This window comes from Zootoca vivipara, chromosome 8, assembly GCF_963506605.1.
Source record: "Zootoca vivipara chromosome 8, rZooViv1.1, whole genome shotgun sequence".
NCBI lineage: Eukaryota > Metazoa > Chordata > Lepidosauria > Squamata > Lacertidae > Zootoca > Zootoca vivipara.
The window spans coordinates 84,467,108-84,493,889 of NC_083283.1; the positions used below are offsets into that span (position 1 = coordinate 84,467,108).

The window sequence follows — 26,782 nt, forward strand, 5'->3', positions numbered from 1 at the left end:
TTCTGTTTCCAGTTCGTTCAGTTTCTTTTTTATATGTGTGTTTTCCTCCTGGTGTTGCTCTATTGCCCTTTTTTGTGTTTGGTTCTCATTCTCCAGAGCTACCAGTTTGGATGTTAGTTCATTGATTTGTGCCTGTAGGGGGGCCACTGTGTCCTCCAGTTGCTTTGTGAACTGTTTTGTTAATTCTTTCGTTATTCTCTCTATTAGTCTTGTTTCCAGGTCCCTCTGATCTTTTTTAGTCATTGGGTGGTCGTCTTCTTGGAGGGGCGTTGCGTTCTCAGCGCTGTTTGCCATTTTCCCGGTTGGTGTTGTCGTGGTTTCCCTGGGGTTTTCGGTTTGGGGTCTGCTTGGTGACTTCTTGGAGTGGGGTTTGTTGTGATTGGGAGTCGTGGTGTTAGGTTGTTGGATTGATCAGGCGTTGATTGGTGGCTATTCAGAGCGTTTGAATTAGGCGGTCATTTGTGTGTCGCCTGGGTTGTGTATTGCAGGCTTCTCTGGAGTTCTCGCGTTCTCCTCAGTGGTGCGCCCTCGTGTGTTCAGGGTGTGTGTGTTGGGGTCCAGTTGGGGGTGGAAGGTGGGGTTGTGGAGCCACAACAGGTAATTAAAGGGTTTGAGCTTGGCAGGGTCGTTTTCAGGTAGATTTAAGCAGAACTGTATAGTGTCAGAGGGTGGGAAAGAGGATGGAGAGGGGATTTAGGAGGAGGGAAAAAGAAGGGGGAGGGGGAGGAGACTGGAAGGTAAATGGGGGTTGGAGGGAAGTGGGGGAGTGGGGAGGAGGGAAGGGGTGAAAGGGCGGTAGAGAGAGAGGGAGGAAGGAAGGGAGGAAGGAGGGAAAGTAGTAGCAGTGGTGGTATATTGTATTGGTGCTTTTAGGTTTGATGTGGGGTAAGGGTTTGCTGGGGGGTTGTTGATGAAAGTGGGTGGGGGTATAGGTATGTAGTTGTTGGGGATCAGGGGGGAGGGAGCGGGGAGCAGGCACACTTTAGGTGAGGTATAGGTTGGGGGCTGGGGCTGGGGTGGAGAACAGTGTATTTGAAAGTGTGAGGGATGGGGTATTAGCAATAAATCAAAGTAGGGATGACTGCAGTGGCAGAGGTCCCCTTTTAAACAGAGAGGTGCTGGGGTTAGGTATGGGGTGGATTTAAGAAATAAAATAAAGTGGTCGTGCAAGCATGTGGGGGGCGGGAAGCGGGGTGGCTGGGGTGGTGGGAGGGAGAGTTAAGGGAAATGCATAAAGGGGGGGATTGGGTATTAGTAACTAAGGGGGGGGGTTCTGTATGTTAAGGGTGGGAGTGGGATGTTATAGGTGGTGTAAAGATGCTGGTGTGGGGGGGAGAAGAGTAAGGTGGGTTTAAAAGGTAAAATGGAGATAAAAATTATAGGTCACACACACACACACACACACACACGCACACACACACACAAGACAGAGCCAAAAAGGGGGTAAAAAAAGCAAAATTCTGTGGAGGAGGTGGCTGCAATGGCAGCGCCTCCCTTAAAAAGGGGGATACTAGAAAAAAAAAAGGGGGGAAGAGGAAAAGGAGGGGGGAAATGGGGGGGCCTTTCCTGTTTTTATTTTGTTTTCCAAATTAGAAGGACTAGAGAGTGCTGGGGGGGGGGCTAATGTAACAATAGAGATTGCAAAATGGGAGTTATATAAAAATTGAAAAGCTAAAAAAGATAGTTGGTAAAAATGGGAGAAGCAATACAAAACAAAAACGAAGACAAAAAATAAGCAGAGATCTCCTTGGGTGATCTCAAGCAGTGTTCTTTCTCCCTTCGGGAGTCCTATCTCCCGCTGCCTCTCTCTGGGTCTCGCCCGTTGAGAGCAGCAATTAATATATGTATATATGTAAAACGACAGCAACGACAAAAATCAGGTTTTAAAGAGTGTTTTTTTTTAAATAGAAAAAATAGGGGGAAATAATAGTAATAGTAGTAAAAAATTGGAGGAAAAATATTTATAAAGAAAAAAAAAGAGTGAAAAAATAAAATGAAAAATAAAAATAAAAATAAATTCAAGAAATTGCAAACGCAATGTCTTTTCCGACGGGCCTCGTTGGTGGGATGAGAGCTGGGCTGGGCTGGGGCCTGGGTTTTTTGGCCTCGTGTTTCCCCCACGGCCTTTGTCCTCCTACCTCGCCTCTTCTCCCTTGTTAGTGGTGGGGGATCCCTCGGTAGGGCTGCTAGTCCAGAGCGCGATGGTGGGGACAGCAGGACGGGTCCTTTCTCCTTCTTCTCCCTCCGTCCCGGTGGGGGAGAGGGCGGCTGCAGCCGCAGCCGCGGCGGTGCACGTGGGGACTCTCCTTCCCCTCCGGTATGTTTTTTTCTCTCTCTCTCCTCCCTATGTCCCAGGGGGGAGAGAGTAGTGGCGGCGGCGGCAGCGCGCTCGGGGGTTTTTCCTTTTACACCGGAGCGTCGGCGCTCCGGGATGCAGGTTTCAGCGCTCTCCTTTTCGCCGGAGCGTCGGCGCTCCGCGGTGTAGCTTTCCCTGAGCGCCACGGAGCTTTGCTCCGCCGGTGGCCGGGTGTCCTTGGGGCCGATCCGACGTGGTCGCTGGGGAGGGATGTCGGCTTTCCAGGTGGTCCACCGGGACCACTGGGTTCTTGTGCAGCAGCTGCTGCAGTCTTGGTGGCTTTTCGGTGTCCGGGGGCTGTTTTGGCGGCGCTGGCACGTTGGTCGTCTTTAGGAGCTCCGTGCCAGCGTGCCCGTCGCCATCTTGCCTCGCCGGAAGTCATACCAAGGGATATATAATGGTTAAAGGTAAAGGTAAAGGGACCCCTGACCATTAGGTCCAGTTGTGACCGACTCTGGGGTTGTGGCGCTCATCTCGCATTATTGGCTGAGGGAGCCGGCATACAGCTTCCAGGTCATATGGCCAGCATGATAAAGCCGCTTCTGGCGAACCAGAGCAGCACACGGAAACGCTGTTTACCTTCCCGCCGGAGCGGTACCTATTTATCTACTTGCACTTTGACGTGCTTTCGAACTGCTAGGTTGGCAGAAGCTGGGATCGAGCAACGGGAGTTCACCCCATCACGGGGATTCGAACCGCCGACCTTCTGATTGGCAAGCCCTAGGCTCAGTGGTTTAACCCACAGCGCCACCCGCGTCCCATATAATGGTTAGTCACAGTTAATATAAATAAATTAATAAAAGAGATATTGATAGGTGGGAGTCACTGAACCCTACCCTTTGGGGAAAGGTGAATGCTCTCAAAATGAATATTATTGCCAGATTTATATATATTCTGAGAGGACTTCCAGTTTTTATATCTGGACCATACTTTCAAAAGATAAAACTCCCTGTTTAGGAAATGTCTTTGAGGCTCAACAACACTGAGAACATCCTTGCAGAGAATGCAGTTACAAATTAAAGAAGGCAGTTTCAGAATTCCGAATTCAATCATTATGCTTATTTACTGTCAAATATTAAATATTGGAAACCTACTGTTGGTTTTAATTTTCCGATGTAGGCAACCCTAGAATATACACATACAGCACCTTTGGTTGGTTGGACAATACTAGGATCAAAATATTTGAAATGTCAGGTGACTCCGGCAACTACTAAGTCAGTTAGAAGGATATAAAATATATTGACAATATATACTGTATATTGATCCATTCTCACATGCTAAACTTACTTTGTGGAGAAACCCTACTCTAAAATTTGCAAAAAAGATGGTAACATGGAAAAATTGGATGGAAGCAGGTGTTTTGACTTTGGACCAACTGATAGATGAGGAAGATGGATTTTATACCTAAGCTACTTTAGGACAAAAATATCATTTATCAGATGCAGCCCAATGGCAACATCTTCCATTACAACATCTCCTAACAAGGGTGTTTGGGCTGGCCGCCCTCTCAGCTTCCGAGATACCTGAGATACTGGAGCAATTGGATGACTCATTCAAAACTAAAAAGCCAGTGATTACTTTTTAGAAATATGTATTAGCAATAAATAAGTTCCAATATGCAGACTTTAAGAAATGATTGGAATAAAGACAGTGGGAAAGTGTTTTAGTCTCAATACCTAAGGTATCGATGGACCTTAAATTAAGACTTATATAACAGAAAATAATGTTTAGAATCTATGGGACTCCTTTACGGTTGCATAAAAAGGGACTAGCTGTTCTGTTTTGGAGATGTGGAAAGGACATATGTTTGTTCAGTGTTCTGTGCTTACTAAGTTTGGGGAGAAAGTTCTGGAGTGTATAACTATGATTGTGCAGAAAAAGTTAAAACTTCCAGAGAATATTATTTTGAACGATAAGCCTATTGTATGGAAATTAACAATGGGACAACGAAAATGGATTCTACGCACCCTAGTTGTGGCCAAGAGATTGATACAGATGAATGGGAAGAATCAAGTTACGATACCCTTTAATCAATGGATTGACAATATGACAACACTCACAACTTATGGGCTGCTTACAGAAATAGGCTTTGCTTGGATAAATATGACAACATTTGGAATGAGTTTATACAGAATGTAGTAGGCTATTAGTATCTATACACGTATTAGGATAATAACACTATTTCACTTCATATAAGAATGTATGGGAGTAAATTACATTGAATATTTGTATACTGTATATATATTCTTTTACACATCTTTGTTCTTCTTTCCTCACTTTCTCCCTTTCCCCCCTCTGTATCACTTAATTTATTTATAATTGAAATTATTTCACTACAATGTTATTAAAAATAATAACAACAAGACCTCTACCTAGAAGCATCGTAGGGATTCATCCATCTCTCACCTGGGAAGCTATTGTGCCTCTGAAAACTGAGCTCTCCCTAAGAGATGGCGGCTCCTTCAAGCCCATAAATAGTGTTGTTAAAGAACCTCCCGAACCATATGAAGGCCAGTCTCCAACATTCTACCACACTCTAGTGGCCAAGAAATACAACACAGAATAGGACCACTGTTCACAGAAGAAGGCTGGATTCTCAGTAACCAGGGATGCGAGCAGGTGAGAGTCCCTTTACTTTCTTCCATATAAGTTAATGGTAGTTGTTACTCTTACCTCACAGATGGAAAGTGCTGCAATTGGAAAGAATGCTGCAGGGAGAGGAAAACCTGCCCCGACTTATACGGAGTGAGATGGTGGAAAGATGTGTTTTCATGTATAGAATGAAAAACTGATGCAGTGCACCTCCTGAGAGGTCCATGCAAAGGACAAGCCACATGCATTCCAAAACATAGGACATTTCCCCCCCAAATGTTGGTGAAACCAGTTCCTGCTCAGGAAGCTAGGATCGGAACCCATGGCTTCAAGTTACAAGAAAGGAGAGTCCGACTAAACCTCAGGAATAACTTTCAAACAGTAAGAGCTGTTCAACAGTGGAAAAGACTCCCAAGAGTGGTGGTGGACACTCCTTCCTTGGAGGTTTTTAAGCAGACGTTGGATGGCTATCTGTCATGGATGCTTTAGCTGAGATTCCTGCATTGCAGGGGGTTGGACTAGATGATCCTTGGGTACAATCCAGCTCAAAGATTCTATGATTCTATAACAGGCACCCCCAAACTTCGGCCCTCCAGATGTTTTGGACTGTTAGCTAGGGATCATGGGAGTTGTAGGCCAAAACATCTGAAGGGCCGCAGTTTGGGGATCCCTGTTCTATAAAAACTAATAATCTTAATTATTTATTTTTAAATTTAGCCTCCCTCCCCCCAAAAATCTGAGCCCTTAAATTGTAGTTTAATTCAATTGTGCATAAATTCAGGACTAAAGCAGCCCAACACACAGGGCAGGTCTCAACCCTGAATTAGTCATTGCTCCAGGCAATGTGATGGGTGATTGAAAAACTGTGGCGGGGGGGTCCAAACCACCCTGCTGCCATGGTCAGACCTGGTGAACTTTTGGTATCCCTCCCTGCATGGCTAGAAGACCTATTCACAGAGTTTGTTCCTGAAAATGTATGGCATCTGAGAATTCCTGAATGCTATGAAGCAGGATTAGCCTCCCCATGTCATAGAATCATAGAGTTGGAAGAGAGCACAAAGGCCATCCAGTCCAACCCCCTGCCAAGCAGGAAACACCATCAAAGCATTCCTGACAGGTGGCTGTCAAGCCTCCGCTTAAAGACCTCCAAAGAAGGAGACTCCACCACGTTGAAAAAGGAAATATTATAATAATTCAGGATTCTAAATGCAGCAGTGCCTACAAAAGATATGCCATGATCTTATTGATGGCAATGTCAATTTCTTTGGTTTGACAATACGCCAAATCAACAAGACCATCTTGTGTCACCTCACACATTGAGATACTTCACCCCAATGTGCTTGGTTTGGCCCAGGAAACAGGAACATTTCCAAACAAAGATAAATCCACCTGTTGATTTGTAATCCTTTTTGTCTCTGGCATGGTCAACATCTGTGTAACCTAGTAGTTTTGGATAGTTGTCGGCTGGCAGTTTAAGTTCCCTTTAAGTATCTAGCAACTCTCTTCACAGCAGTCCAGTCCTTCTCAGTGGGAAAGCTAACTTTCCTGCTTAGGATTTTAATTTTCCTGCTTAGGATTCCCACTGCATTTGCTTTGTCAGGTCAGGTTGTTGTGGTTCACGAAAGGGTCTTTCGTATAGCTGACCTGTACCGGTTGTTGTCTGGGAAGAGTTCAGACTTATCTTTACTCTTTAGAACGTCAGTCACCATTGGCATGGCTGCTTCCTTGGCTTATAATCATAGAAGTAATCATAGAATCATAGAATCATAGAGTTGGAAGAGACCACAAGGGCCATCCAGTCCAACCCCCTGCCAATCAGGAAACACCATCAAAGCATTCTTGACATATGGCTGTCAAGCCTCTGCTTAAAGTCCTCCAAAGAAGGAGACTCTACCACACTCCTTGGTAGCAAATTCCACTGCCGAACAGCTCTTACTGTCAGGAAGTTCTTCCTAATGTTTAGGTGGAATCTTCTTTCTTGTAGCTTGAATCCATTGCTCCGTGTCCGCTTCTCTGGAGCAGCAGAAAACAACCTTTCACCCTCTTCTATATGACATCCTTTTATATATTTGAATATGGCTATCATAACCTTCTCTTCTCCAGGCTGAACATACCCAGCTCCCTAAGTCATTCCTCATAAGGCATTGTTTCCAGGCCTTTGACCATTTTGGTTGCCCTCCTCTGGACACGTTCCAGCTTGTCAGTATCCTTCTTGAACTGTGGTGCCCAGAACTGGACACAGTATTCCAGGTGAGGTCTGACCAGAGCAGAATACAGTGATACTATTACTTCCCTTGATCTAGATGTTATACTCCTATTGATGCAGCCCATAATTGCATTGGCTTTTTTAGCTGCTGCATCACACTGTTGACTCATGTCAAGTTTGTGGACTACCAAGACTCCTATATCCTTTTCACATGTACTGCTCTCAAGCCAGGTGTCTCCCATCCTGTATTTGTGCCTTTCATTTTTTATTTTTTTTTGCCCAAGTGTAGTACTTTACATTTCTCCCTGTTAAAATTCATCTTGTTTGTTTGGCCCAGTTCTCTAATCTGTTAAGGTCATTTTGAAGTGTGATCCTGTCCTCTGGGGTATTAGCCACCCCTCCCAATTTGGTGTCATCTGCAAACTTGATCAGGATGCCCTCAAGCCCATCATCCAAGTCATTGATAAAGATGTTGAATAAGACTGGGCCAAGACAGAACCCTGTGGCACCCCACTAGTCACTTCTCTCCAGGATGAAGAGGAGCCATTGATGAGCACCCTTTGGGTTCAGTCAGTCAGCCAGTTACAAATCCACTGAATGGTAGCATTGTGTAGCTGCATTTTACCAGCTTCTTTATAAGAACATCATGGGGCAAAGGCCTTGCTGAAATCAAGATAGGCTATATCCACAGTGTTCCCTTCATCTACCAGGCTTGTAATTCTGTCAAAAAATGAGATCAGATTAGTTTGACATGACCTATTTTTCAGAAACCCATGCTGACTTTTAGTGATCACAGCGTTTCTTTCTAGGTGCTCACAGACCGTTTGCCTAATGATCTGCTCTAGAATCTTTCCTGGTATTGATGTCAGGCTGACTGGGCAGTTATTGTTTGGGTCCTCTCTTTCCCCCTTTTTGAAAATAGGGACAACATTTGTCCTCCTCCAGTCTGCTGGGACTTCGCCTGTTCTCCAGGAATTCTCAAGAAGTTTGACTGCAGCCTGCTAGTTGGGGCTGATGGGAGTTGGAGTTAAGTTCTAGGGACTTTTCCTGTAGACAGGAGACCCTGTCAATGACCTGAAATGAGGATTTGTGACGAGCTATTGACATGGTCGCTTCTGAGCAGCCACCCTGGTATTCTGGGAAACTTCACAAAATAAAATGATCCAGAAGATGGCTAGAGCGGAAATGGCACAAGACATGAATGATCTGCAGTTGATCGAACTTGAGTGAGAGAGCACAGTTGTACCTATTGCGTGGCAGCAAAGAAAGCAAATTAGGCTCATTTTGCTTCCACTGCATCCCCATGTAGTGATCCAGTTGAGCCAGGGGGCTATAATTATCATCTGCCCCTATGGATGGAGCAATAAGTCCTTTATAACCGGCTGATAATTATTTCTAAGGCACTTGGAGAAAGTTGCTTGCATCTGTAGCAACCTTGATGCTGCTCTTATTTTAGTTGTTGACTTGTGTAATGCGCCAACTGAGCAAGTGTTGTGGGATCAGTTTCTGTTACAGCAACTTGGGTGACAATGTGTCCAACACCTTAACCTCACAACTCTTTCCTATCATGCCTGAGTGAAGCTACCTTATAGGTTCAGGGTGTTTCTAATGTGCTGTTAAATGAGGGACTGGTGCCTACCGCCCTGAAGAACTCAGTAGTGCAGCCACTTCAAAAAACAGATCCACTCCACTCTGCATCCAATAGTAGATGACTTCTGTCTGATCACAAATATCCCCGTCCTGTGGAAATTGCTTGAGAAGGTAATGGTGGATCAACAACAGCCACTCTTGGAGGCAACGGATTATCTTGACCCCTGCCAATCTAGTTCCAACCTGGCTTTGGCATCAAATCAGTCCTGGTCACCCAGCTGGATCACATTTATTGAGAAATGGTCTGTGGGAGTGTGACTCTGCTACACTTGATCTCTTAGCAGCTTTTCATACTATCAACCATGGTATCTGCCTGGATCAGAGACACTGGTCCTATTTGCAGGACCAGTTCTGAAGAGCAGCACTGGGCGACTAGTTGTTCGTCCCCATATATAACATCTACTGTACATGAAGCCTCAAGGCATGGTCATTAGAAGATTTAGAGCATCAAGTCTTTCAGTATGTTAGTAACACTCAGTTCTAGTACTCTACATCTGAATCAGGAGTGGGCATGCAAGTCCTGAGCCAGTATCTGGATGAAGTGGTAGGCTGGGTGAGGGTCAATAGACTGAGATTAAATCCTGGCAAGATGGAGGAATTGTGTGTGAGTTGCTCCTGAATCCAGGAAATTTCCTCTTTGCCTGTTCAGGATAGGGTCACAAACTTTTTGAAGGAGCAGCTTCGTAGTTGATTCATCTTTGCCACTAGAGACTCATGTGGCTTCAGTAGCTGAAAGTATCTTCTATCAGGTTTGGCTGTTATACCAGCTATGGCCATTGCTCAACAGGGATAATCTGGGCATGGTGGTCCTTATGCTGGTAAACCTGAGACTTGATCACTGGAATGCACTATATTTGAGATTGCCCTTGAGGATGGGCTGGAAGCTCCAGTTAGCACAAAATCCTGCTGAGAGGTTACCATCACCAGCACATTACACCTTTCTTAAGCATCTGCACTGTCTGCCTATATAAGAATAACAATCTTATTATTTATACCCCACCCATCTGGCTATTGTATGGGGCCACAATAAGTTGGAAGCAGTCCCTGAAAGAACAAGAATGTTTGAAAACCGTCTATTCATGACTAAAATGGATCACACAAACTACCACACATCATTGTAACATAAAGAGAAGCAGACAGAAGTATTACAAAGTCAAAAGCTTAAGTGCCATGCAGATAAGATACAAGACTTTACAACACACTTAGTAGCTGCCATGGACTGGCTGGGTGCAGAAGAGTGGTGGGAGGCATCAGTTGGGGAACCTCCAAGGGAACCAAGCCTAGGGAATTAGTGGTGGGGTGACAATGAGTGGACTCACAGGGAGAAGCAGCAGGCTGGAGGGAGGCATCAGCTGCAGAAGAGGCGACAGGCTTTAGTGAACAGGAAGAGGCTACGGCAGAGAGCAGTTTGCACTCTGAGGCTGAAGCAGAAGCCGGAGGGGAGGGTGGTCAAGAGGCAAAGTTGAGACAGGCTGCTGAAGAATCCAGGGAGTCCCCCCCCTCCTGCTGCAACTAGCTCCCCTCCTCCCTAGTTGCCTAGAACTCACCAAGAAATGAAATGGGCAGAGCAGAGGGTGGTTGAGCACAGAAACCACCTGAGACAGTGTGGGAAAGACCCAGAAGAGGAGGTGTCCTACTGAGCACTGGGAAGGCTCACCTTCCATCATCACAACTGCTTCATCTGGTCAGGGCAAGACTTCCTAGAAAGAGTTTCTGAGAATGCTAGGCCCCAGCTGTGCTTGTTTCCTCAAACAATGAGTTAACTTCACTGGTTATTGCTTTGTTGATGAGCTACAGCCCAGCAGTAGTTGGGAAGACATGGGTAATTGTCTTCCTTAGAGAAACACTACAGCAAACCTAATTTGCATGGAGGAAGGCATAGAAAACTACAGCACACTCATCTAAGTTAGGAGGGAGGGAGGGAGGGAGGGAGGGAGAGCAAACCATCTCCCAGATCCTGTCCAGCCACAATGAACTCTGCTGCTGCCTTCCAGTGTTTCACTGTTTGCATATGGACAGCTGCTTGCAGCACAGACACCAGAGCCTTATGTACTATTAACTGAATTCTGCACACTCTCTCTATTGACAGAAGAGCCAGCATCAGATCAGAGATTATATTTCTGAGATTCTACTCAAAATCTATATGAGGTCCTGAACTCAAAACTGACCCCTGGCTTCCCATCCTCTATAATGCATGTCTTTATCCCTATTCCAGAATTCAGGATGAAGTATCAATGGCTTGAGGGCATCCTGATCAAGTTTGCAATGTTGCGGCCTGCTCAGTTTTCCCTGTTCATAACTGTATTTGTAGTACTCTGGATTCTCCCTCAGTGCAAGGATTTGAGTACCACCTGATTTAGCTCTGTAATGCCACCTGGTAGTTTTATGACACTAATCTTGGTTAAAAAAGAAAACAACACCAAACATATACACTAGTAATCTCACAAATGCACCATGCTCATACTTTTTTGCATACTGACTTAAACAGTTGTTTCTTGTGCACAATGCCATGAGTAGTAAATTAGTCCCACTCAATAGTAGTGTTACCTTGGGTTAAGAACTTAATTCGTTCTGGAGGTCCGTCCTTAACCTGAAACTGTTCTTAACCTGAGGTACCACTTCAGCTAACAGAGACTGCCACGCCGCCGCCGCCCAATTTCTGTTCTCATCCTGAAGCAAAGTTCTTAACCCAAGGTACTATTTCTGGGTTAGCAGAGTCTGTAACCTGAAGCGTCTGTAACCTGAAGTGTCTGTAACCCAAGGTACCACTGTATGCTATTACAAAATTGATCAAAACAGCCTTGATATTTCCCTACTATAGAAACTGCACTGCCTACCATGTAACCAAGAATATCAACACAATTGATGGACATCCTGATTTTTCACCAGAAATTAGAATAAATGTAGTCTCATTTCCAAATTGATCCAACTGAAAGGTAGTTAGAGGAATCCATATGATGTCAACACTAATGAAAAGACCAGGAAGGTACTGGCAGCTTCTTCCCTCCTATATACACGGATGTCTAAAAAAGGCTTGCTCTGTTCCATATCCTTCGAAGGCCATGTCTACGGTGGAGTTTTATTTCCTTGGAAATAATAGCTTATCTTTGAACTACTTGTTAGCATCTTCATAGCATCTATAGTGGAATTTGCATGTATCTTATTGATTGCTTTAAAAAGTAATGCAAGCCACCATCCCAAACATTTTCTTTTCTTTTCAAGGAAGCCCACCAGCATATAAATGCTTCCTATTAAAGCACCATTTCCCTTCTCTGAGCATTTTTTCTTCTAGATTCTCCTCTCTTTTGCCAGTCTTGCAAAGTAATGAATACAGTGGTACCTCGGTTTGCGACCGCAATCCGTTCCGCAGAGGCGGTCGCTCCCCGAAGCGGTCGCTCCCCGAAGGCATGCTTCTGCACATCCGACGCCACGGAACCCGGATGTAAACACTTCCGGGTCCACAGCGGTCGCTCGCCGAAGCGGTCGCAAACAGAGGTAGGCGTAAACCGAGGTTTGACTGTATACTGTACTTGGAAAGGAAAAGTCTATCTTTTAAGTTCTGTTTCCATATATCTCCAGATTCAAGATGATGGACATTTACAGAAATATTGGTAGTATGGGCAACCCCCCATTTATGGGGGTTATGTTATGAGGCACCACGCATATATGTGAAATCGTGTATATTTGAAACACCATTGGCAAAGCCCAAAGACACCTCTAAACCTCTGGAAATCCTTGAAAACCCCTAAAAAACCCAGCAGCACTTACCAGATGTTAAATTCCGTCAAACTCCACCACAACTGCTCCCTCCAAATCTCCTTGCTCAAACTCCAACTCTACATAGGTCTCAACAGTTGGCGCAACGGTGCATGGGATTGATAGGCAAAGTTTTCGCACCTTTCTGACCCTTGTGGCTCTTTTAGGAGCATTTTTCATGTGGCATGATGCACATATGCACAGCCACATACATATTGAACGTGCATAAACAGGATGGGGGTGCCTGCATTCTTGCTGTTCATATAAACCCATGCACAATTGGACTTTTGAACTGGCGCAATAACTTCCTCCTCTTAAATACCTGGGGTCTAGTATTCAAAAATTTCACTGCTTCTTAGCACCATTACTAGGAAAAATAGGAAGTTATTCTCACAAAGCTCAGTGGGGCGGGGCTTGCTTCCAAAAAACATAGTTAGGATGAGACTATAAAAATTATATTATCAGTGAAACACACCTATGAATAATTGTTTCATCCAAAACCTGACATTTAAGAAATATATGTTTTGGAACCTTGTAATTCACCAAACCACAGGAGAGGAATGCGCTGCAATATTCTTGAAATTTTTGACATAATCTAAGATTCCAAAAGGAGGGAAATTTAAACCATGTTTTTAGGTGGACATAGAAATGGTCAGAAAAATATGTGATTCCTGAACCTCAAAACATTTAAAAAGCAAGCAAAAAACTGCTCTTACTCCACCATTCTTGACTAAATTTTTCTCAAAGAGGTAGCTGCTCCTTGATTTTGTACTGATATACAAATTTTCTCAATTCTTTAAAGAACAGTATTTTCAAACTTCGTATTGCTAAAGCTCATCAATCTAAGCACTATACAATATCATCAGAAATTGTATAACAGCAAAAGCAAACCAATACTTTGCCCAGAGTCTTGTAGTCTACAGAAGTGATATGCTAAGTAACACACAGAAACTGAAATATCCAACTACCCTGCAAGTTACCATGCAATTCAATTTGAAGCTTGTATGACCAGAGATTGTAGGACTTTTGCAGTTAGTAAACTTGTAAAGATCGCCCCTGAAGCAGCAACTGACAAAAACAGAAAACTCATTTTAAGAAGAGTTGCATAAACCTATCACAACTAGGCTAAACTCACATATTAATACCTACTTACTACAACAATATTTAGGGTCTGTGTCCCTGCTTGCTCTGCTTGCCACCCACATGGCCATTCCGCCATGAACCTCCTAAAGCTTTCCCCTCCCACGCCATGCAGCTAAGTTCACTTTTGCCTTCCCAAGCCCATTTCTGAAAGCCCTTCTGTTCTGCGGTCCTACTATGCAGCTGTTTTCAGCTTCACCTCCTTTGGTGTAACTGCCCTTGCACACAAACCACCCCCATGCTCACCTCCTGCACCTTCCTCCTCTCACACATGGGAACTACGTAGTACCCTTTGCGCATTCTACCCAACTATGAAGCTACCAACCCCTCCTATTCCTCAGACCCTTTCATCTCCCTGCTTTCTTCTTCAACCCCATTCCATTTTTACTTGAGCTCCCTTTTTCCTTCCACCCTCCTTACTTTTCTCAACTCTCTCTTGCACACAAAGAACACCCATTTCCATCTATTGTGTCGCAGGTAGCTCAGTTCTGCTCCCAACATTGATCCTGCCCCCCCAAAATAAGTCCTGGCTATGCATGCCGCCACCTCTCCAATTGTGCTCTCCTGCTCCCTTTGCACATACACAACACGTTCGCCCTCCTACTTTCTTCAGTCCTCTCTTTTCTTACTTTCATGCCTCTTCCTCTCTCCTAATTCTGCAGCTTCCTTTGCCTGCACACCTCATGCTGATAAATGATCCTGTAAGATGGATGGAATCCTAAGAGCAAGGCTGTCAGTTAGCTTATTCAGTTAGAGCATGTTAAGTTCAGTTGATGGATGTTGTACATATAGACTCCCCACCCACACTTGTTCTACTTGTGCTCAACCACACATATGTGTGGGGCCAGGGAATGATTGTTGTTCTTGTTTAGTCGTTTAGTCGTGTCCGACTCTTCATGACCCCATGGACCATAGCACACCAAGCATTCCTGTCTTCCACTGCCTCCCGCAGTTTGGTCAAACTCATGTTGGTAGCTTCGAGAACACTGTCCAACCATCTCGTCCTCTGTCATCCCCTTCTCCTAGTGCCCTCAATCTTTCCCAACATCAGGGTCTTTTCCAGGGAGTCTTCTCTTCTCATGAGGTGGCCAAAGTATTGGAGCCTCAGCTTCACGATCTGTCCTTCCAGTGAGCACTCAGGGCTGATTTCCTTCAGAATGGATAGGTTTGATCTTCTTGCAGTCCATGGGACTCTCAAGAGTCTCCTCCAGCACCATAATTCAAAAGCATCCATTCTTTGGTGATCAGCCTTTTTTATGGTCCAGCTCTCACTTCCATACATCACTACTGGGAAAACCATAGCTTTAACTATGCGGACCTTTGTAGGCAAGGTGATGTCTCTGCTTTTTAAGATGCTGTCTAGGTTTGTCATTGCTTTTCTCCCAAGAAGCAGGCATCTTTTAATTTCGTGACTGCTGTCACCATCTGCAGTGATCAAGGAGCCCAAGGAAATGATTAAATAATTCAATTCAAAACCAGTAATGGCAGGAGAGAGCTGGAGAGTCCTCATGGCTTGCGAGGAGACCCTCCCCGGAGCCCAAAGAGAGCGTCAGTGAGGACGGAGGACACACTGAAGAGACTGTAGGTGCAGCAGGGCTTTCTCTAGGCTCCTCAGCATCCCCGCCTAACAGCTGGTGTGTGGGGGAGCGCAGCCTCCTTTGCTTTCCCACCATCCTCCAGCGTCCTGCCGGCCCCAGAGCTTCAATTCTAGTTGTCAATATTTTTGGATACAGTATTTTTGGTATGGATTGGGAGCGGCAGAGGGGGTGGGGTTTAGAGGGTGCTCCCCGCTTTACACAATTTCACTTATCTGTGCAGGAGCCTAGAACATAAGCCCTGTGTAAGCGAGGAGTCACCTGTATATGTGTTTGCTTGCTAATAAAATATCTTCTAAAGTACTACATAGACTCTGGTACTTCATACCGAAGACAGCACAGTGTACCAGGAGGTGAAATACAATGGTGAGAAGGTACCATGGAATATTTGAGGGCTCCACATCCTTTATCTCTCTCACATGAAAAATAAAAAAAATTCTTCAGTAGCACCTTAAAGACCAACTAAGTTTTTATTTTGGTATGAGCTTTCGTGTGCATGCACACTTTTTAAATTTTGCTTCAACTCAGACCAACACAGCTACCTACCTGTAACTCTCTCACATGAGGAAGTTAAGGACTGGAGAAGGGAGAATTTTAAAACAGCCGTTGTTTTATTTCTCCCTGTACTCAAAGCACAGGCAAAAGTTTGAATAAAGCAGGGGAGGAGGGGCACTGAGGGGTTGTTGCTGCTGTTTTAAATAAAAAGTTTAACAAGGAGAAACAATAGAGATGGGTACAATGCAGGCTAACATAACAGAGCCTTTCCAAACTCCCTTCTCACTGTACTCAGACCTTCTTTTAAACTGCCACTTTCAGCCTCCCCAGTATCACCCCTGGCATTGTTTACAATGGCTGTTTCCCCCCTCTGGTGCAGAGCCCTCAGGTATTGCATTGCATGAAAGGTACTTCACACAAGCTTCTGCCATTGTTTCCTCCATCCCTGCTTTACTCATACTTTCCCCTTGTCAATGTCTCTCCATTCTTACTCCCATGCCATGGCCACTGGTGTTGTGCAACATGCATCCCCTTTTTCTCCTCTCCCCTGACTTCCTGCAAATTCAGGACTGTAATGTGGTACTACAATCCTCCAATGAGGGCCATACAATGATGGCCTTACATTTTTATGTATATAGGAAGAAACATACCGGTAATTTGATTTGCATTCAGCACACTATTTTAGAATGGACAACGTTGGTCAATCTAAGGCAAATCCTTGAGTAAGTTCACCGGTATAAATATCCTCTGCATTCAGTATCTCTAGTGTCCAGCAAATACAATAAGCTCCAAGAATCTCAAGCCGCCTCTATGGGGAAATCAATGGTTGTTTGCCTGACTTACACAATGGAAGATTCCAAAGTGGGTTTTTGGGTGAAAATTGGGCAGAGTTATTGGTTTCTTAAGGAGCCTAGAACTATGAAAACAAAACTCAATTTGAACATCCTCATGACCTAAGCCTAAAAATATGAACGTCTGAAATTCAAAATAGCCAAATTACAACCCAATCTACAACACAGGTTGACTATTTTTCTTGAAACCACATTTGTTTCAAATCATTACAGTAGTTACAATAAGACTAAATCAGCTTTAGCTATATAGCAGTTATTGATAAAGGCCCACCATAGTCTAAGCAAGGCCATTGATCCATCTGAACTCTATATAGTTCAGTTAACAGGGATACACATAAAATTATACTTTCACTTGATGCTTCCTTCTGCTGTTTCCAAGTCTGACAAAAGAGAGATTTGCATACTGTATATGCTTTCAGCTACTTTATATCCTCCCCAAACAAGCTAATTATTCATATTCAAGTTAAATACGGTACCAACACACAAGCTCTCAGAAACAGATGCCATTAAGGATGTTTGTTACAAAAAACCCTTTGGGTTGTTAGAAAAATTGCAACTTTTCATCTACTTCAGGGGTGGCCAACTCCCAAGAGACTGCGATCTACTCACAGAGTTAAAAACTGGCAGTGATCTACCCCCTTTTGAGTTTTTTTCAGGGAGGAGGTAAAATATTGAGCTTTTTTAAGGGGAGCCACAGTTGTTTCAGCTTCATTGGGGGGAGCCAAAGATCTACCAGTGATCTACCGCAGATGTCCTGTGATCTACCGGTAGGTCATGATCTACCTGTTGGACATGCCTGATCTACTTAAACAAAATTATAAATGCCATTGTTATAAAGTTTACCTCTCAAAGGAGGTTGTTTTGTGGGAGGAACTTAATGGAAAAAAGTCTGCTGCTAGAGTGAACTTTAAACAGCAACTTCTAATGTGAAAAATAAATATATACTAACCTGTTAATAAAGCAACATTTCAACAGCAAAACTATTTATTTAAAGCATTTATATGCTGCTTTTCCAGCATTCAAAGTGATATATAAGCAAACTTTATCTTAAAAAGAAATTAAATAGAGCAGCTGATATTTTTTTAATTAGTCAGCAAAGAAACTCAGTCAGTTTTGCCAAATAAAACCTGAAACAAAGTTCTAACTTTTTCTAAAAATAAGGATAAACAGGGGTAGTCAACCTTTTTATACCTACCGCCCACTAATGCATCTTTCTGATGGTAACATTTCCTTACTGCCCACCAGTGCTTGATGGAAAGAGGATTCATCTTGTGCCATAGAACCCCCTACTGCCCACCTAGAATCCTGATACGCCCACTAGTGGGCAGTAGGAACCAGTTTGACAACCCCTAATCTAGATAGAAGATCTAAATAGGGGCAACTGTAGCAAAGAGCTTGACACTGCAAAGGGTAGAGACTGATTTTCCGAGCAGACAGTGTGATGGTCTCTCTATAGGCCAAGGAAGTCTGAAGATACTTGGGTTGGGGGATGAGAAGGCCTATGAAAAGCAAGCACCAGCACTTTCCTGTGGGTCTGGAAGCAACCTTAATCAGTACAATTGTCGCAGGACTAGTATAACATGTACCCATCTCCTAAATATTCACCAAGGGGTAAACAACAGCATTTTGCACAAGCTGCAGCTTCCAAGCCATTTTCAAGGGCAGCTCCCCATTCAATGTGTTTAAAATTAGCACCAAAGCTAACCACTACAGTTGCCATATGTGGAGAAATGAAAAGCCATTATGAGATATGGCGTCACTAGGGACTGACTCCCAGCGTCAACACTGTGGTACACTTTACCAAAATATTTGATCTTCTCTATCTTTCGATAACAGAAGATACACTGGGAAGGAGCAAACTGGGAAGGGTCACACATTTCTGTGGTCACTACTTAAGCCACACTTAAACTCCTTTAGACTTGTTTTCACAATGTAAAATAAAGGGTGAGATTCAACTAAGTTTAACTCAAGAGTAGACCCACTGAAATTCGTGGGCCTACCATAAACATGTTCATGAATTACAATGGGTCTACCCTGAGCAAAACATTGCTAAATACTACCCAAGGAACATAGTTACACTAAAAAGCCTCAATGTTTTGCAAAACTAACAGGGCAGTTTATTGAGTCAGAAACACACAAAAATGCATTTGTCTTCAAAAACTGAAATGAACAGATTCTGTTACCCGTATTCAGGTAATCTACACATGGTTTAGCACAGGCACCCCCAAACTTCGGCCCTCCAGATGTTTTGAACTACAATTCCCATCTTCCCTGACCACTGGTCCTGCTAGCTAGGGATCATGGGAGTTGTAGGCCAAAACATCTGGAGGGCCGCAGTTTGGGGGTGCCTGGTTTAGCACTACACTACTGAAAGATATGGTTCCCTAAAGGGCAAGAATCAGCCCACCTCCCCTTTACAGCAAATATTAGTTTGTCTTTGCAAAATGAGATAAAACTTTGTATTGTACAAGAACACATACTGAAGAGTACTAGAAACTTTATGAACAACACTGGATTCTTGGGGAGCCATTTAAAAAGAAAACTTCAAAGGGCTTGCAAGACACCCTCATACATCTTCAGTTGTTTTTTAAGGAATTATTCAGGGGGTCACCTTTATACTGCCTCTTCAACGCTTTAGAATAATGATCGGGTAGAGATGATAACATTAAAACAAGCTTTAAAATTTGCAGAAGGCTATTCTTTTCTAAGAGACCAAGGTTGCAGACACCTACAATGACTGATGAACTTTGTAAAAGCAAGAGGGTAGAATTTGTAATACTGTATACAAAGCTTGCAGTCCTTTCAATGAAGCTAATGGCAAAGATCAAGATCTAAACCACATAACTAGGTCTAAACACAGGAACACTCAACTTTATCAAACAGCAGCTCTCTGTGCTACATGGTGAACATCTTTAGAAACTGGCATGAGTTTCAGAGTAATTTGTGCCTTGGAATATGTCTCAGGGTCTGAAATTCACAGGGAAGAAAAGCCCAAGACCTGGGCAGACCTCTAAAGCAATAGCCCTCTGGATTCTCCAATCAAATTGTTTTAAGTTTGAAATCAAGGTATGCATGGGCCAAGCATATTTTTACACATTTTGTATATCAATCCCAGAATTTTTCACTTTCAGCCTTCATAATTTAAAGCCAGTTAAACAATGCCTGTTGCTAAGTAAGTCACAACTTGAAAATCAACACTTTGACAAGTGTTGCCTTTGATCAGGAATTTTTAAGCGGTGGTTAAATCTTGATTTAAAACGAATAAATAAATCTGTGTTTAACACTGCAATCCTATGTGTGCTTACTTGGAAACAAGACCCACTGTGTTCAGTGGGTCTTACTCCTAGGCAAGTGTGCACAGAATAACAGCCTAAAAAAAGCTTTGAAGAAAAAAAAAAGGTCAGCAGTAAAGTTCAATAAAAATTGGACTCCAATTCACTGTTACTTGCCGAATTCAGATAGGCCTCTATAGCATGGAGAAAAGGTTTGGAGAATCAGGAATGTGCCAGGGGCTCACCTGTTCCTCATTTTACCACATACTGATTCCTTTCTCTGTTTTCGGGTTTCTTCTAGCCAGAGTTTGCTAGTGCATCTAAATCAGGCTAAGGTTTATGATAACCTTCAAACAATGCTTTGAAGCAGGCATACAACCTGCACTATGAACATAATTATTAACTCTAGCTTTTTGAATAAGATTACATAGAATCTCTAACTAAAGGAAACCTGGAAATGGAGAAACTGGCATATAATAGGTTAGAAGCACACGGAACACATATTCCCAATGCTTCAAAAAACTGTTTGGATGTCTGGAATGGATGTCACAACAAGGTCACTGAATATTAACTTGGACATGAAAAGCATTTCAATATGTAAAGTTAATATTTATCATTTATTTCCTGTTCTGTCATTTCAGTGGCTGCAGTTTCTCAGGGCACATATAAAACCTTGGGCAATAAATGCATGCAATACATGCAATAAATGAAAGCAGTGAGTTCAAGCGAAACAGATCTATTGCTTTTATTATTATTATTACAAATGTACTGACCAGTTGGCTTCAAAAAGATCCACCTATTTAGGTATGCCAGTACAAAGTAAAAACTATTTTACAAATTAAAAAAAAACTGCCAAAATAGTATTTTAATGGAAAGCAATTATAAAATACTGTGACCCCATTGTGGGTATTCAGACCATTGTTGTATTATTTCCAACCTGTCAAAAGCCAGGGTGTATATTTTTCCATGCAGAATAGGTAGGATTTGTTAGTGCCCTTTTAACAAAATGCAGATAGCAAACTAACAGCCATAATAATATATACATTCAGTTGTGTGTGTGTGTGTTTGTGTGTGTGTTTGTGTGTGTGTGTGTATTATATACTTTTAGTCTCTCTCTGTGTGTGTGTGTGTATCGTATACTATTAGTGAATATATATTAGTGCATACAAATCCCGTTTGTTAGCCAACTACAGTAGACAACAGAATGCACAGCTTAAAAGGGACATGGCTGATCAAAAAAGTGGTTTCAGTGCTGTTTTAAAAGCCAAATATGTAATTGTTTTCAAAAGAAGTTATTGGCCTATGACAGGCACCTCTAACCTTTCTTTGCTGCTTGATATGGTAGTTCTTTGTACAGTAAACTATTACATTTTACAAAGTTCTGAGAGGGTGGTTCTGTTTTGTAGTACTTCTCAAAGAGACCTACTGAGAGCAAGCTGCGACTCCTGCAAGAATACTTTAAAAAGTGACACTGTCAAGTATTTTTCAGTTAAATGTTTACATTTTCACAAGTTTCCCACCACCAATATGCAAGACTTGCCTTTGAACTTGAAAATATTCTTACCTCAACCCTCAATCATTTGTTTAGTAAATGCTGGATTCCCTGCTCATTTCTTCTTGTAGTCAAATTCTATAATTTCTTCCCTAGTCAAATTACTTTACTTTTATTACTTTAGCTCCCCCTCTGGCTGAAAACTGCATTTTACAGCATAAAACAATAAAGAGGCATGAATCAACAGTGTCTAATTTTTAATGTGTTTATTTAATTTCTCAGACAGAGCAATTTAAAAAAAAACATGTGGACTCAAAGTAAGGACATTACTTGCCATGCTGTAATCACCTGAAAGGGAGGTCATGTTTTAAATGTTAAGTTACTTGACAGTGTCGCTTTAGCTTAGAAAGGAAAACAAAAACAGACTATGTTTGTATTGCAGTAGATTTCAAGTTTTCTTGCACTTCATATAAAGTAGCATTATGAGCTTGGATCTTCCCTACAAGACACTGAAAACATTAAGGAAAATAAGGCATGTTTCCCAAAGGTGGATTGCTTGGCACATTTGAGCATACTGTTTTTTGGAACACCAAATATGGTCAAATATACCTCTCTTTTTTTAACCCCCTGACCTTACGACAAGGTCTTTTCACTGTTGCTCATTGTAAACAGTGAGCTGCACAACCATGGTAAAGAACTGAGCACCTCAACTGGAAAAAGTGAAACCCAAAACATGGTCATTTATAGCCAACGTAACATACTATGACTATTAATCAAGTCAATGCACAATATCTACAGTGTGCATATAAATCACAACGTTCAGACTTAGGACACAGAATGCTGCTGAAACTGTGGTAATTAGCAGACCATACCAGGACAACTGCATAACCCACACATCAGCCTGACCTACTCAGATCAATGGTAAGATTCTCAAATGTGCGGGTCAAGTAGAGTTCCTTTTCATGCATTTTGATTCTCAGAAAAAGGAAAATGGCAAAATGCTGATTCTATTGATTCCAATGACTAAACCAATCTACACGTTGGCTGGAATCAGACAATAGGTTTTCAGAGAGTAAAAAGTGATTTGAAAGAGTCACTGCTTGTAATATGTATGTGCATTCCACTTTGGCCTCTTAATTAAAGAGGTGCTTGTTTTGTTCTATGAACCTGCAAAACTAACCCTTTATCAGAGACAATAGTGAGATAAAATGGAATATAGTTTCATATCATGAGACAAAACACTTTCAGCTCTTCTGAAGACAATTGTTTATGTCCAGCCAAAAACTGAATAAGGATTTTGCTCTTTAACAAAGTTTATATTAATTCAAAGAGAATAAAGACACTTTGCTGTACACCGACCTACACAAGTTATTGCTAAAAATAATAATAAAATCTGCCAATCTGCAGTATTGCAACTTTTAAAACTATAATGAATAGTAGAACCGAGACAACCAAATAGCAGAATCTAAGCAATTTAACACTTTCCTAACTACCTGTAGCATGGAGAATGCAATTCTTTCACCATTCAAATGCAGTATTAAACTGCTCAAACTCTCCAATTAAAACAAAGAAGGCTTACCAGTCAATGTTTACATGCAGTCAAAAACCATTTCAGGTATCACATTACGCACCATGGAAGCTTATTTTTGCTATATGGAAAAGTGCACCTTAGAAAGTAATGTAATAAATTCCAGTGATTCTCAAAACAAAAATTTCTAACCACTATAACATTATTGCACATTTGGTGCTCTATGGACACCAGTAGCAAAATTGTTAAACTGGAAATGGATGATACAACGGAAACAGATTTTATATTGACACTTAACAGTGCATCTCCAAAAAAGGGAATTATACTTTAATGAAAACAGAAAATACATTTCCTTTGAACAATCTCTTTGTCTTTCCTAGGCCCAACCTCTTACAATCAATGAGAAGCTTAGAAAGTCTCTTTCCTACTGGTAGCATCTTCAACATACAGCAGTTAAATCTAAGTTGTTAAATTTGTCAGGGTGTTAAGAAAATTGATACACTCCAGATCTCAAGAATCACACAGATTCTTATATTGTTGACTGTTTCTACAGAATTCCAACTATTTTCCCTACTGTTTTAAGGCATCATTTATAACATACTTTTCACTTGCAATGATGATAGTCATGCAGCAGTTTAATGATAAAAAATATATTAATATTTTACTATACAGCAGCAAGAAGTTAGTCAATTAAAAGCACACAAACATTTTAAAAGAAAAACCTGTAAAAGTATATTACTACAAACAATTGCAATTTGGAGAACACTACTTGACAGATTAGTGTTCTGACAGACTGTTTTCATACCCTACAGTTCTGATATAATCACACAAAGTACTGTACATACTTTTAACTGGAGGGTGAGGGAACTTGCACAGTTGGGGGCGGGGCAGGGTATCTTTATCTTTACTACATGTATAAAGTATGTAGCCAGTAATAACTAGCACCACAGCTACATTAAAATTTCTTTTACAGCACACCAACTTGGCTTTCACTTTTAAAGGAAATTCAAAATCCATGGCTCAGTAGGATTACTCTATAATCATGTTGCATTGACTTCCATGACAGGCCTATATAAATTAGTTAGCACTAGCACAAAAGAGGAGTTTCAATTCAGACTTAAACAAGGGATAGTGCTAGTGGCCACACACAGAAAAAAACAAAAAACCTTCACCACCTGTTATTCAAAAACAGGTTTACTGGAAATTGCTGCACGTGAAGTACTTTAAGTACACATCATAAAAAAAATATATTATGAACAATACAAGTACATCTCATATACACAATAAGGACAATATACCTACTTAGTTGTAAACCAAATAGGTGCAGAAAAATATGGGAGAACTTCTCTTTCTCTCTCTCTCTCTTTCTCTTTTTAACTATTTGAATAACTTTGGTTCAAACCATAAAAATCACAAGTTAGCAAATTTCATTTAAATGCCTTTTTAATAATTTTTCTTCATGTTCACAGAAGTTTCACTGACCATTTTATATGTTTAAGGTCCAGATGCAATGCATATTGTATAAAAGAGAGCACTTATTGTTTACCTTGCATGAATTAAACCTACGTACCTTTTAACTCTACAGACTTCTGCATAACATTTAGACAAAGCTCAGACACACAGCATGCCTAGCCCTCATATATATATACACATCTCTAATCACAGGTATATAGGGTGTCAAATATACTATAATAACCTTCATGTAAGGTTTTGAAATTTGGTAACAAAATGAGAAGAAAAACTAAAAATATTATTTTACGTGTTCTAAAATATCTCTTTTTTGTGCTAAAGTCAAATGTTAGCTCAACATGAAAAGGACATTTTCTCTTTTTAATATAATTCAGCAATATTTTAATCTTGACCATTTTTGCAAACACTTTTTTTAATAATAATAATAATAGCTTAAACGTGTACAAAAGTTCTTGGTTAATTAGGGAAATAAACACTCAGTTCTTTATATTTTTAATCAAGTAGGAAACACAGTTCATCATATATAATGTTATTACTTTTTTGTAATTTTTTTGTTTTTTTGTTTTGTTTTTTGTTTTTTTTTAGCAGCTGCTTACTGTTTTATACGATGGGCAAGAGTGGAAGGAACAATCCAGCGATGGGGTGGAGAGAAAGAAGTTGCTTGCTCGGCTGTCAGTTTTGGTGGTGGGTGGGTGGTCGGTGGTGCTCCCCTTGGAGTTAGAACAACAGGTATATTTAACTGCATGTATTATTTTCAGTGTGTGGATGTCGGTTTTCTCTCTCTCGCTCGCTTACAGTATAACGTATCTCTCTCTCTTGTGTGGCGATGTTGTTGTTTGTTGTCGTCGTCATTATTATTATTACGAGTGTCTCTGTGCAGCAGGGCAGGGAGGAGGCAGCCAAGTGGGGAGGAGGAGGAGGAAGGCAGTGGGGAGGAGGAGGAGAAGAAAGGAGGCAAGGAGGGATGGAGATCAATCCTCCTCCGGCTCCTCGGCCTGCAGCAAGGCTCCCGGCGGGCCGGCGGCGGCGGCGGCGACGCTGCTGCTGCTGCTGCCCCCCTCGGCCTCGGGCGGCTGCTCTGCTCCCCCGGAGGAGGGCGAGGAGGCCGCGGCGGCGGCTGCCGCCCGCTTGTCCCTCTGCTTCTCCTGGATCTTCTTCATCTCGTCCGAGTACTTGCAGAAGGTGTGCCCGAACTTGGCCCACACCTTGTAGGGGACGGTGATGGAGTTGCGGTAGGTAGGCTTGACCTCGCTCACCCGCATGAAGACGCCGTACTTGTTGGAGCCCACGTCGAAGAAGAAGCGCTTGTTGTCCACCGTCAAGGAGGTGCCCTCGGGCAGCTCGGCCGGCTCCTCCTCCACGCCGTAGTCGTCGATGAGCTTGGCTAGGGCGTCGCGGAACTCGATGAGCCCCTGCGCCGGCAGCGCGATGGTCTGCCCCTGCGTGGAGCCCAGGCCCGGCCCGCGGTTGACCGTCTGCCGGATGCGCAGGAACCGCCCGCGCTGGTTCTCCTTCAGATCCATGTAGTACTTGCGGTTCTCGCGCACCAGGAACTCGCTCTTGAGGGCCCTCCGCGGCTCGTCCGCGGCCTGCGCCAGCTCCGGCGGCTGGCTGGGGCCCAGCTGCGCGTAGTGCTCGATGAAGTCGCCCAGGTAGTCGCGGAACTCCACGGCCACCGACATGGAGAGCGTCAGGCGGCTCTTGCTGCCCCCGGCGCCCACCTCCGCGATCTTCAGGAAGCGGCCCTTCGCGTTCTGCTTCACGTCCAGGTAGAAGCGCTTGTTCTGGATGTCCACCCGCTTGGAGGCCAGCTCCTGCGTCTCGTGCTGAAGGCCCACACCGCCGCCGGGCCCGCTGCCGCCACCACCGCCGCCCGGGCCCGGAGCCCCGCCGCCGCCACCCTGTTCGCTGCCGCTGTCTCTGTCCGCCATGATGCTGCCGGGCCTCCCGAAGCCCGCCTGCGCCCCCCGGCCGCCGCCGCCTCCTCCTCCGCCGCCGCCGCCTCCTCCGCCTCCCGCCGCCGCTACTGCTCCTGCTGCTGCCGCCGCCGCCGCCGCCGATCCAACCCCCTCCGCAGCCGCCACCAGCAGCAGCAGCAGCAGCCAGCCGCTCTCGCGAGATCTGTGGAGGAGACAGAAAGAGAGAGAGCGGCTAACATGGCAGAGAGAGAGAGAGGCGCGCGACTGTGTACAGTAGCCGGGAAGGAAGGGAGGGGGGGAGGGAGAGAGAGAGATGCGGCCGGGGTGAGGGAGGGAGGGAGCCAAGGAGAAGCCCCAGGATGTGAGGCGGCAGCCGCCGGCAGCGCCCCGCCGCCCGGCCTGGGCGAGGGCACAGAGGAACGGGCTTTACTGGCGCTCAGGCCCCACCCACCTGCCCCTC

At 43.4% G+C, this 26,782-nt stretch overlaps 1 protein-coding gene across 3 annotated transcripts in view; it reads right to left on the reverse strand.

Annotated features, from left to right (window-relative positions):
- Positions 1-26,564, reverse strand: part of PURA (purine rich element binding protein A) — a 48,236-nt gene extending 21,672 nt beyond the window's left edge. For 2 of the 3 annotated variants that reach the window (XR_009558078.1, XR_009558077.1), the window contains exon 1: positions 25,000-26,564. Coding sequence is in view for 1 of the 3 variants with exons in the window: in XM_060278138.1 (XP_060134121.1) it covers positions 25,375-26,334 (960 nt within the window). In the remaining 2 variants the exon portion in view is untranslated. Of the gene's footprint in view, positions 1-21,654 lie in introns of those variants that run through there. The other variant, XM_060278138.1, reaches the window with a different exon arrangement.
- Positions 26,565-26,782: the final 218 nt, after the last annotated feature.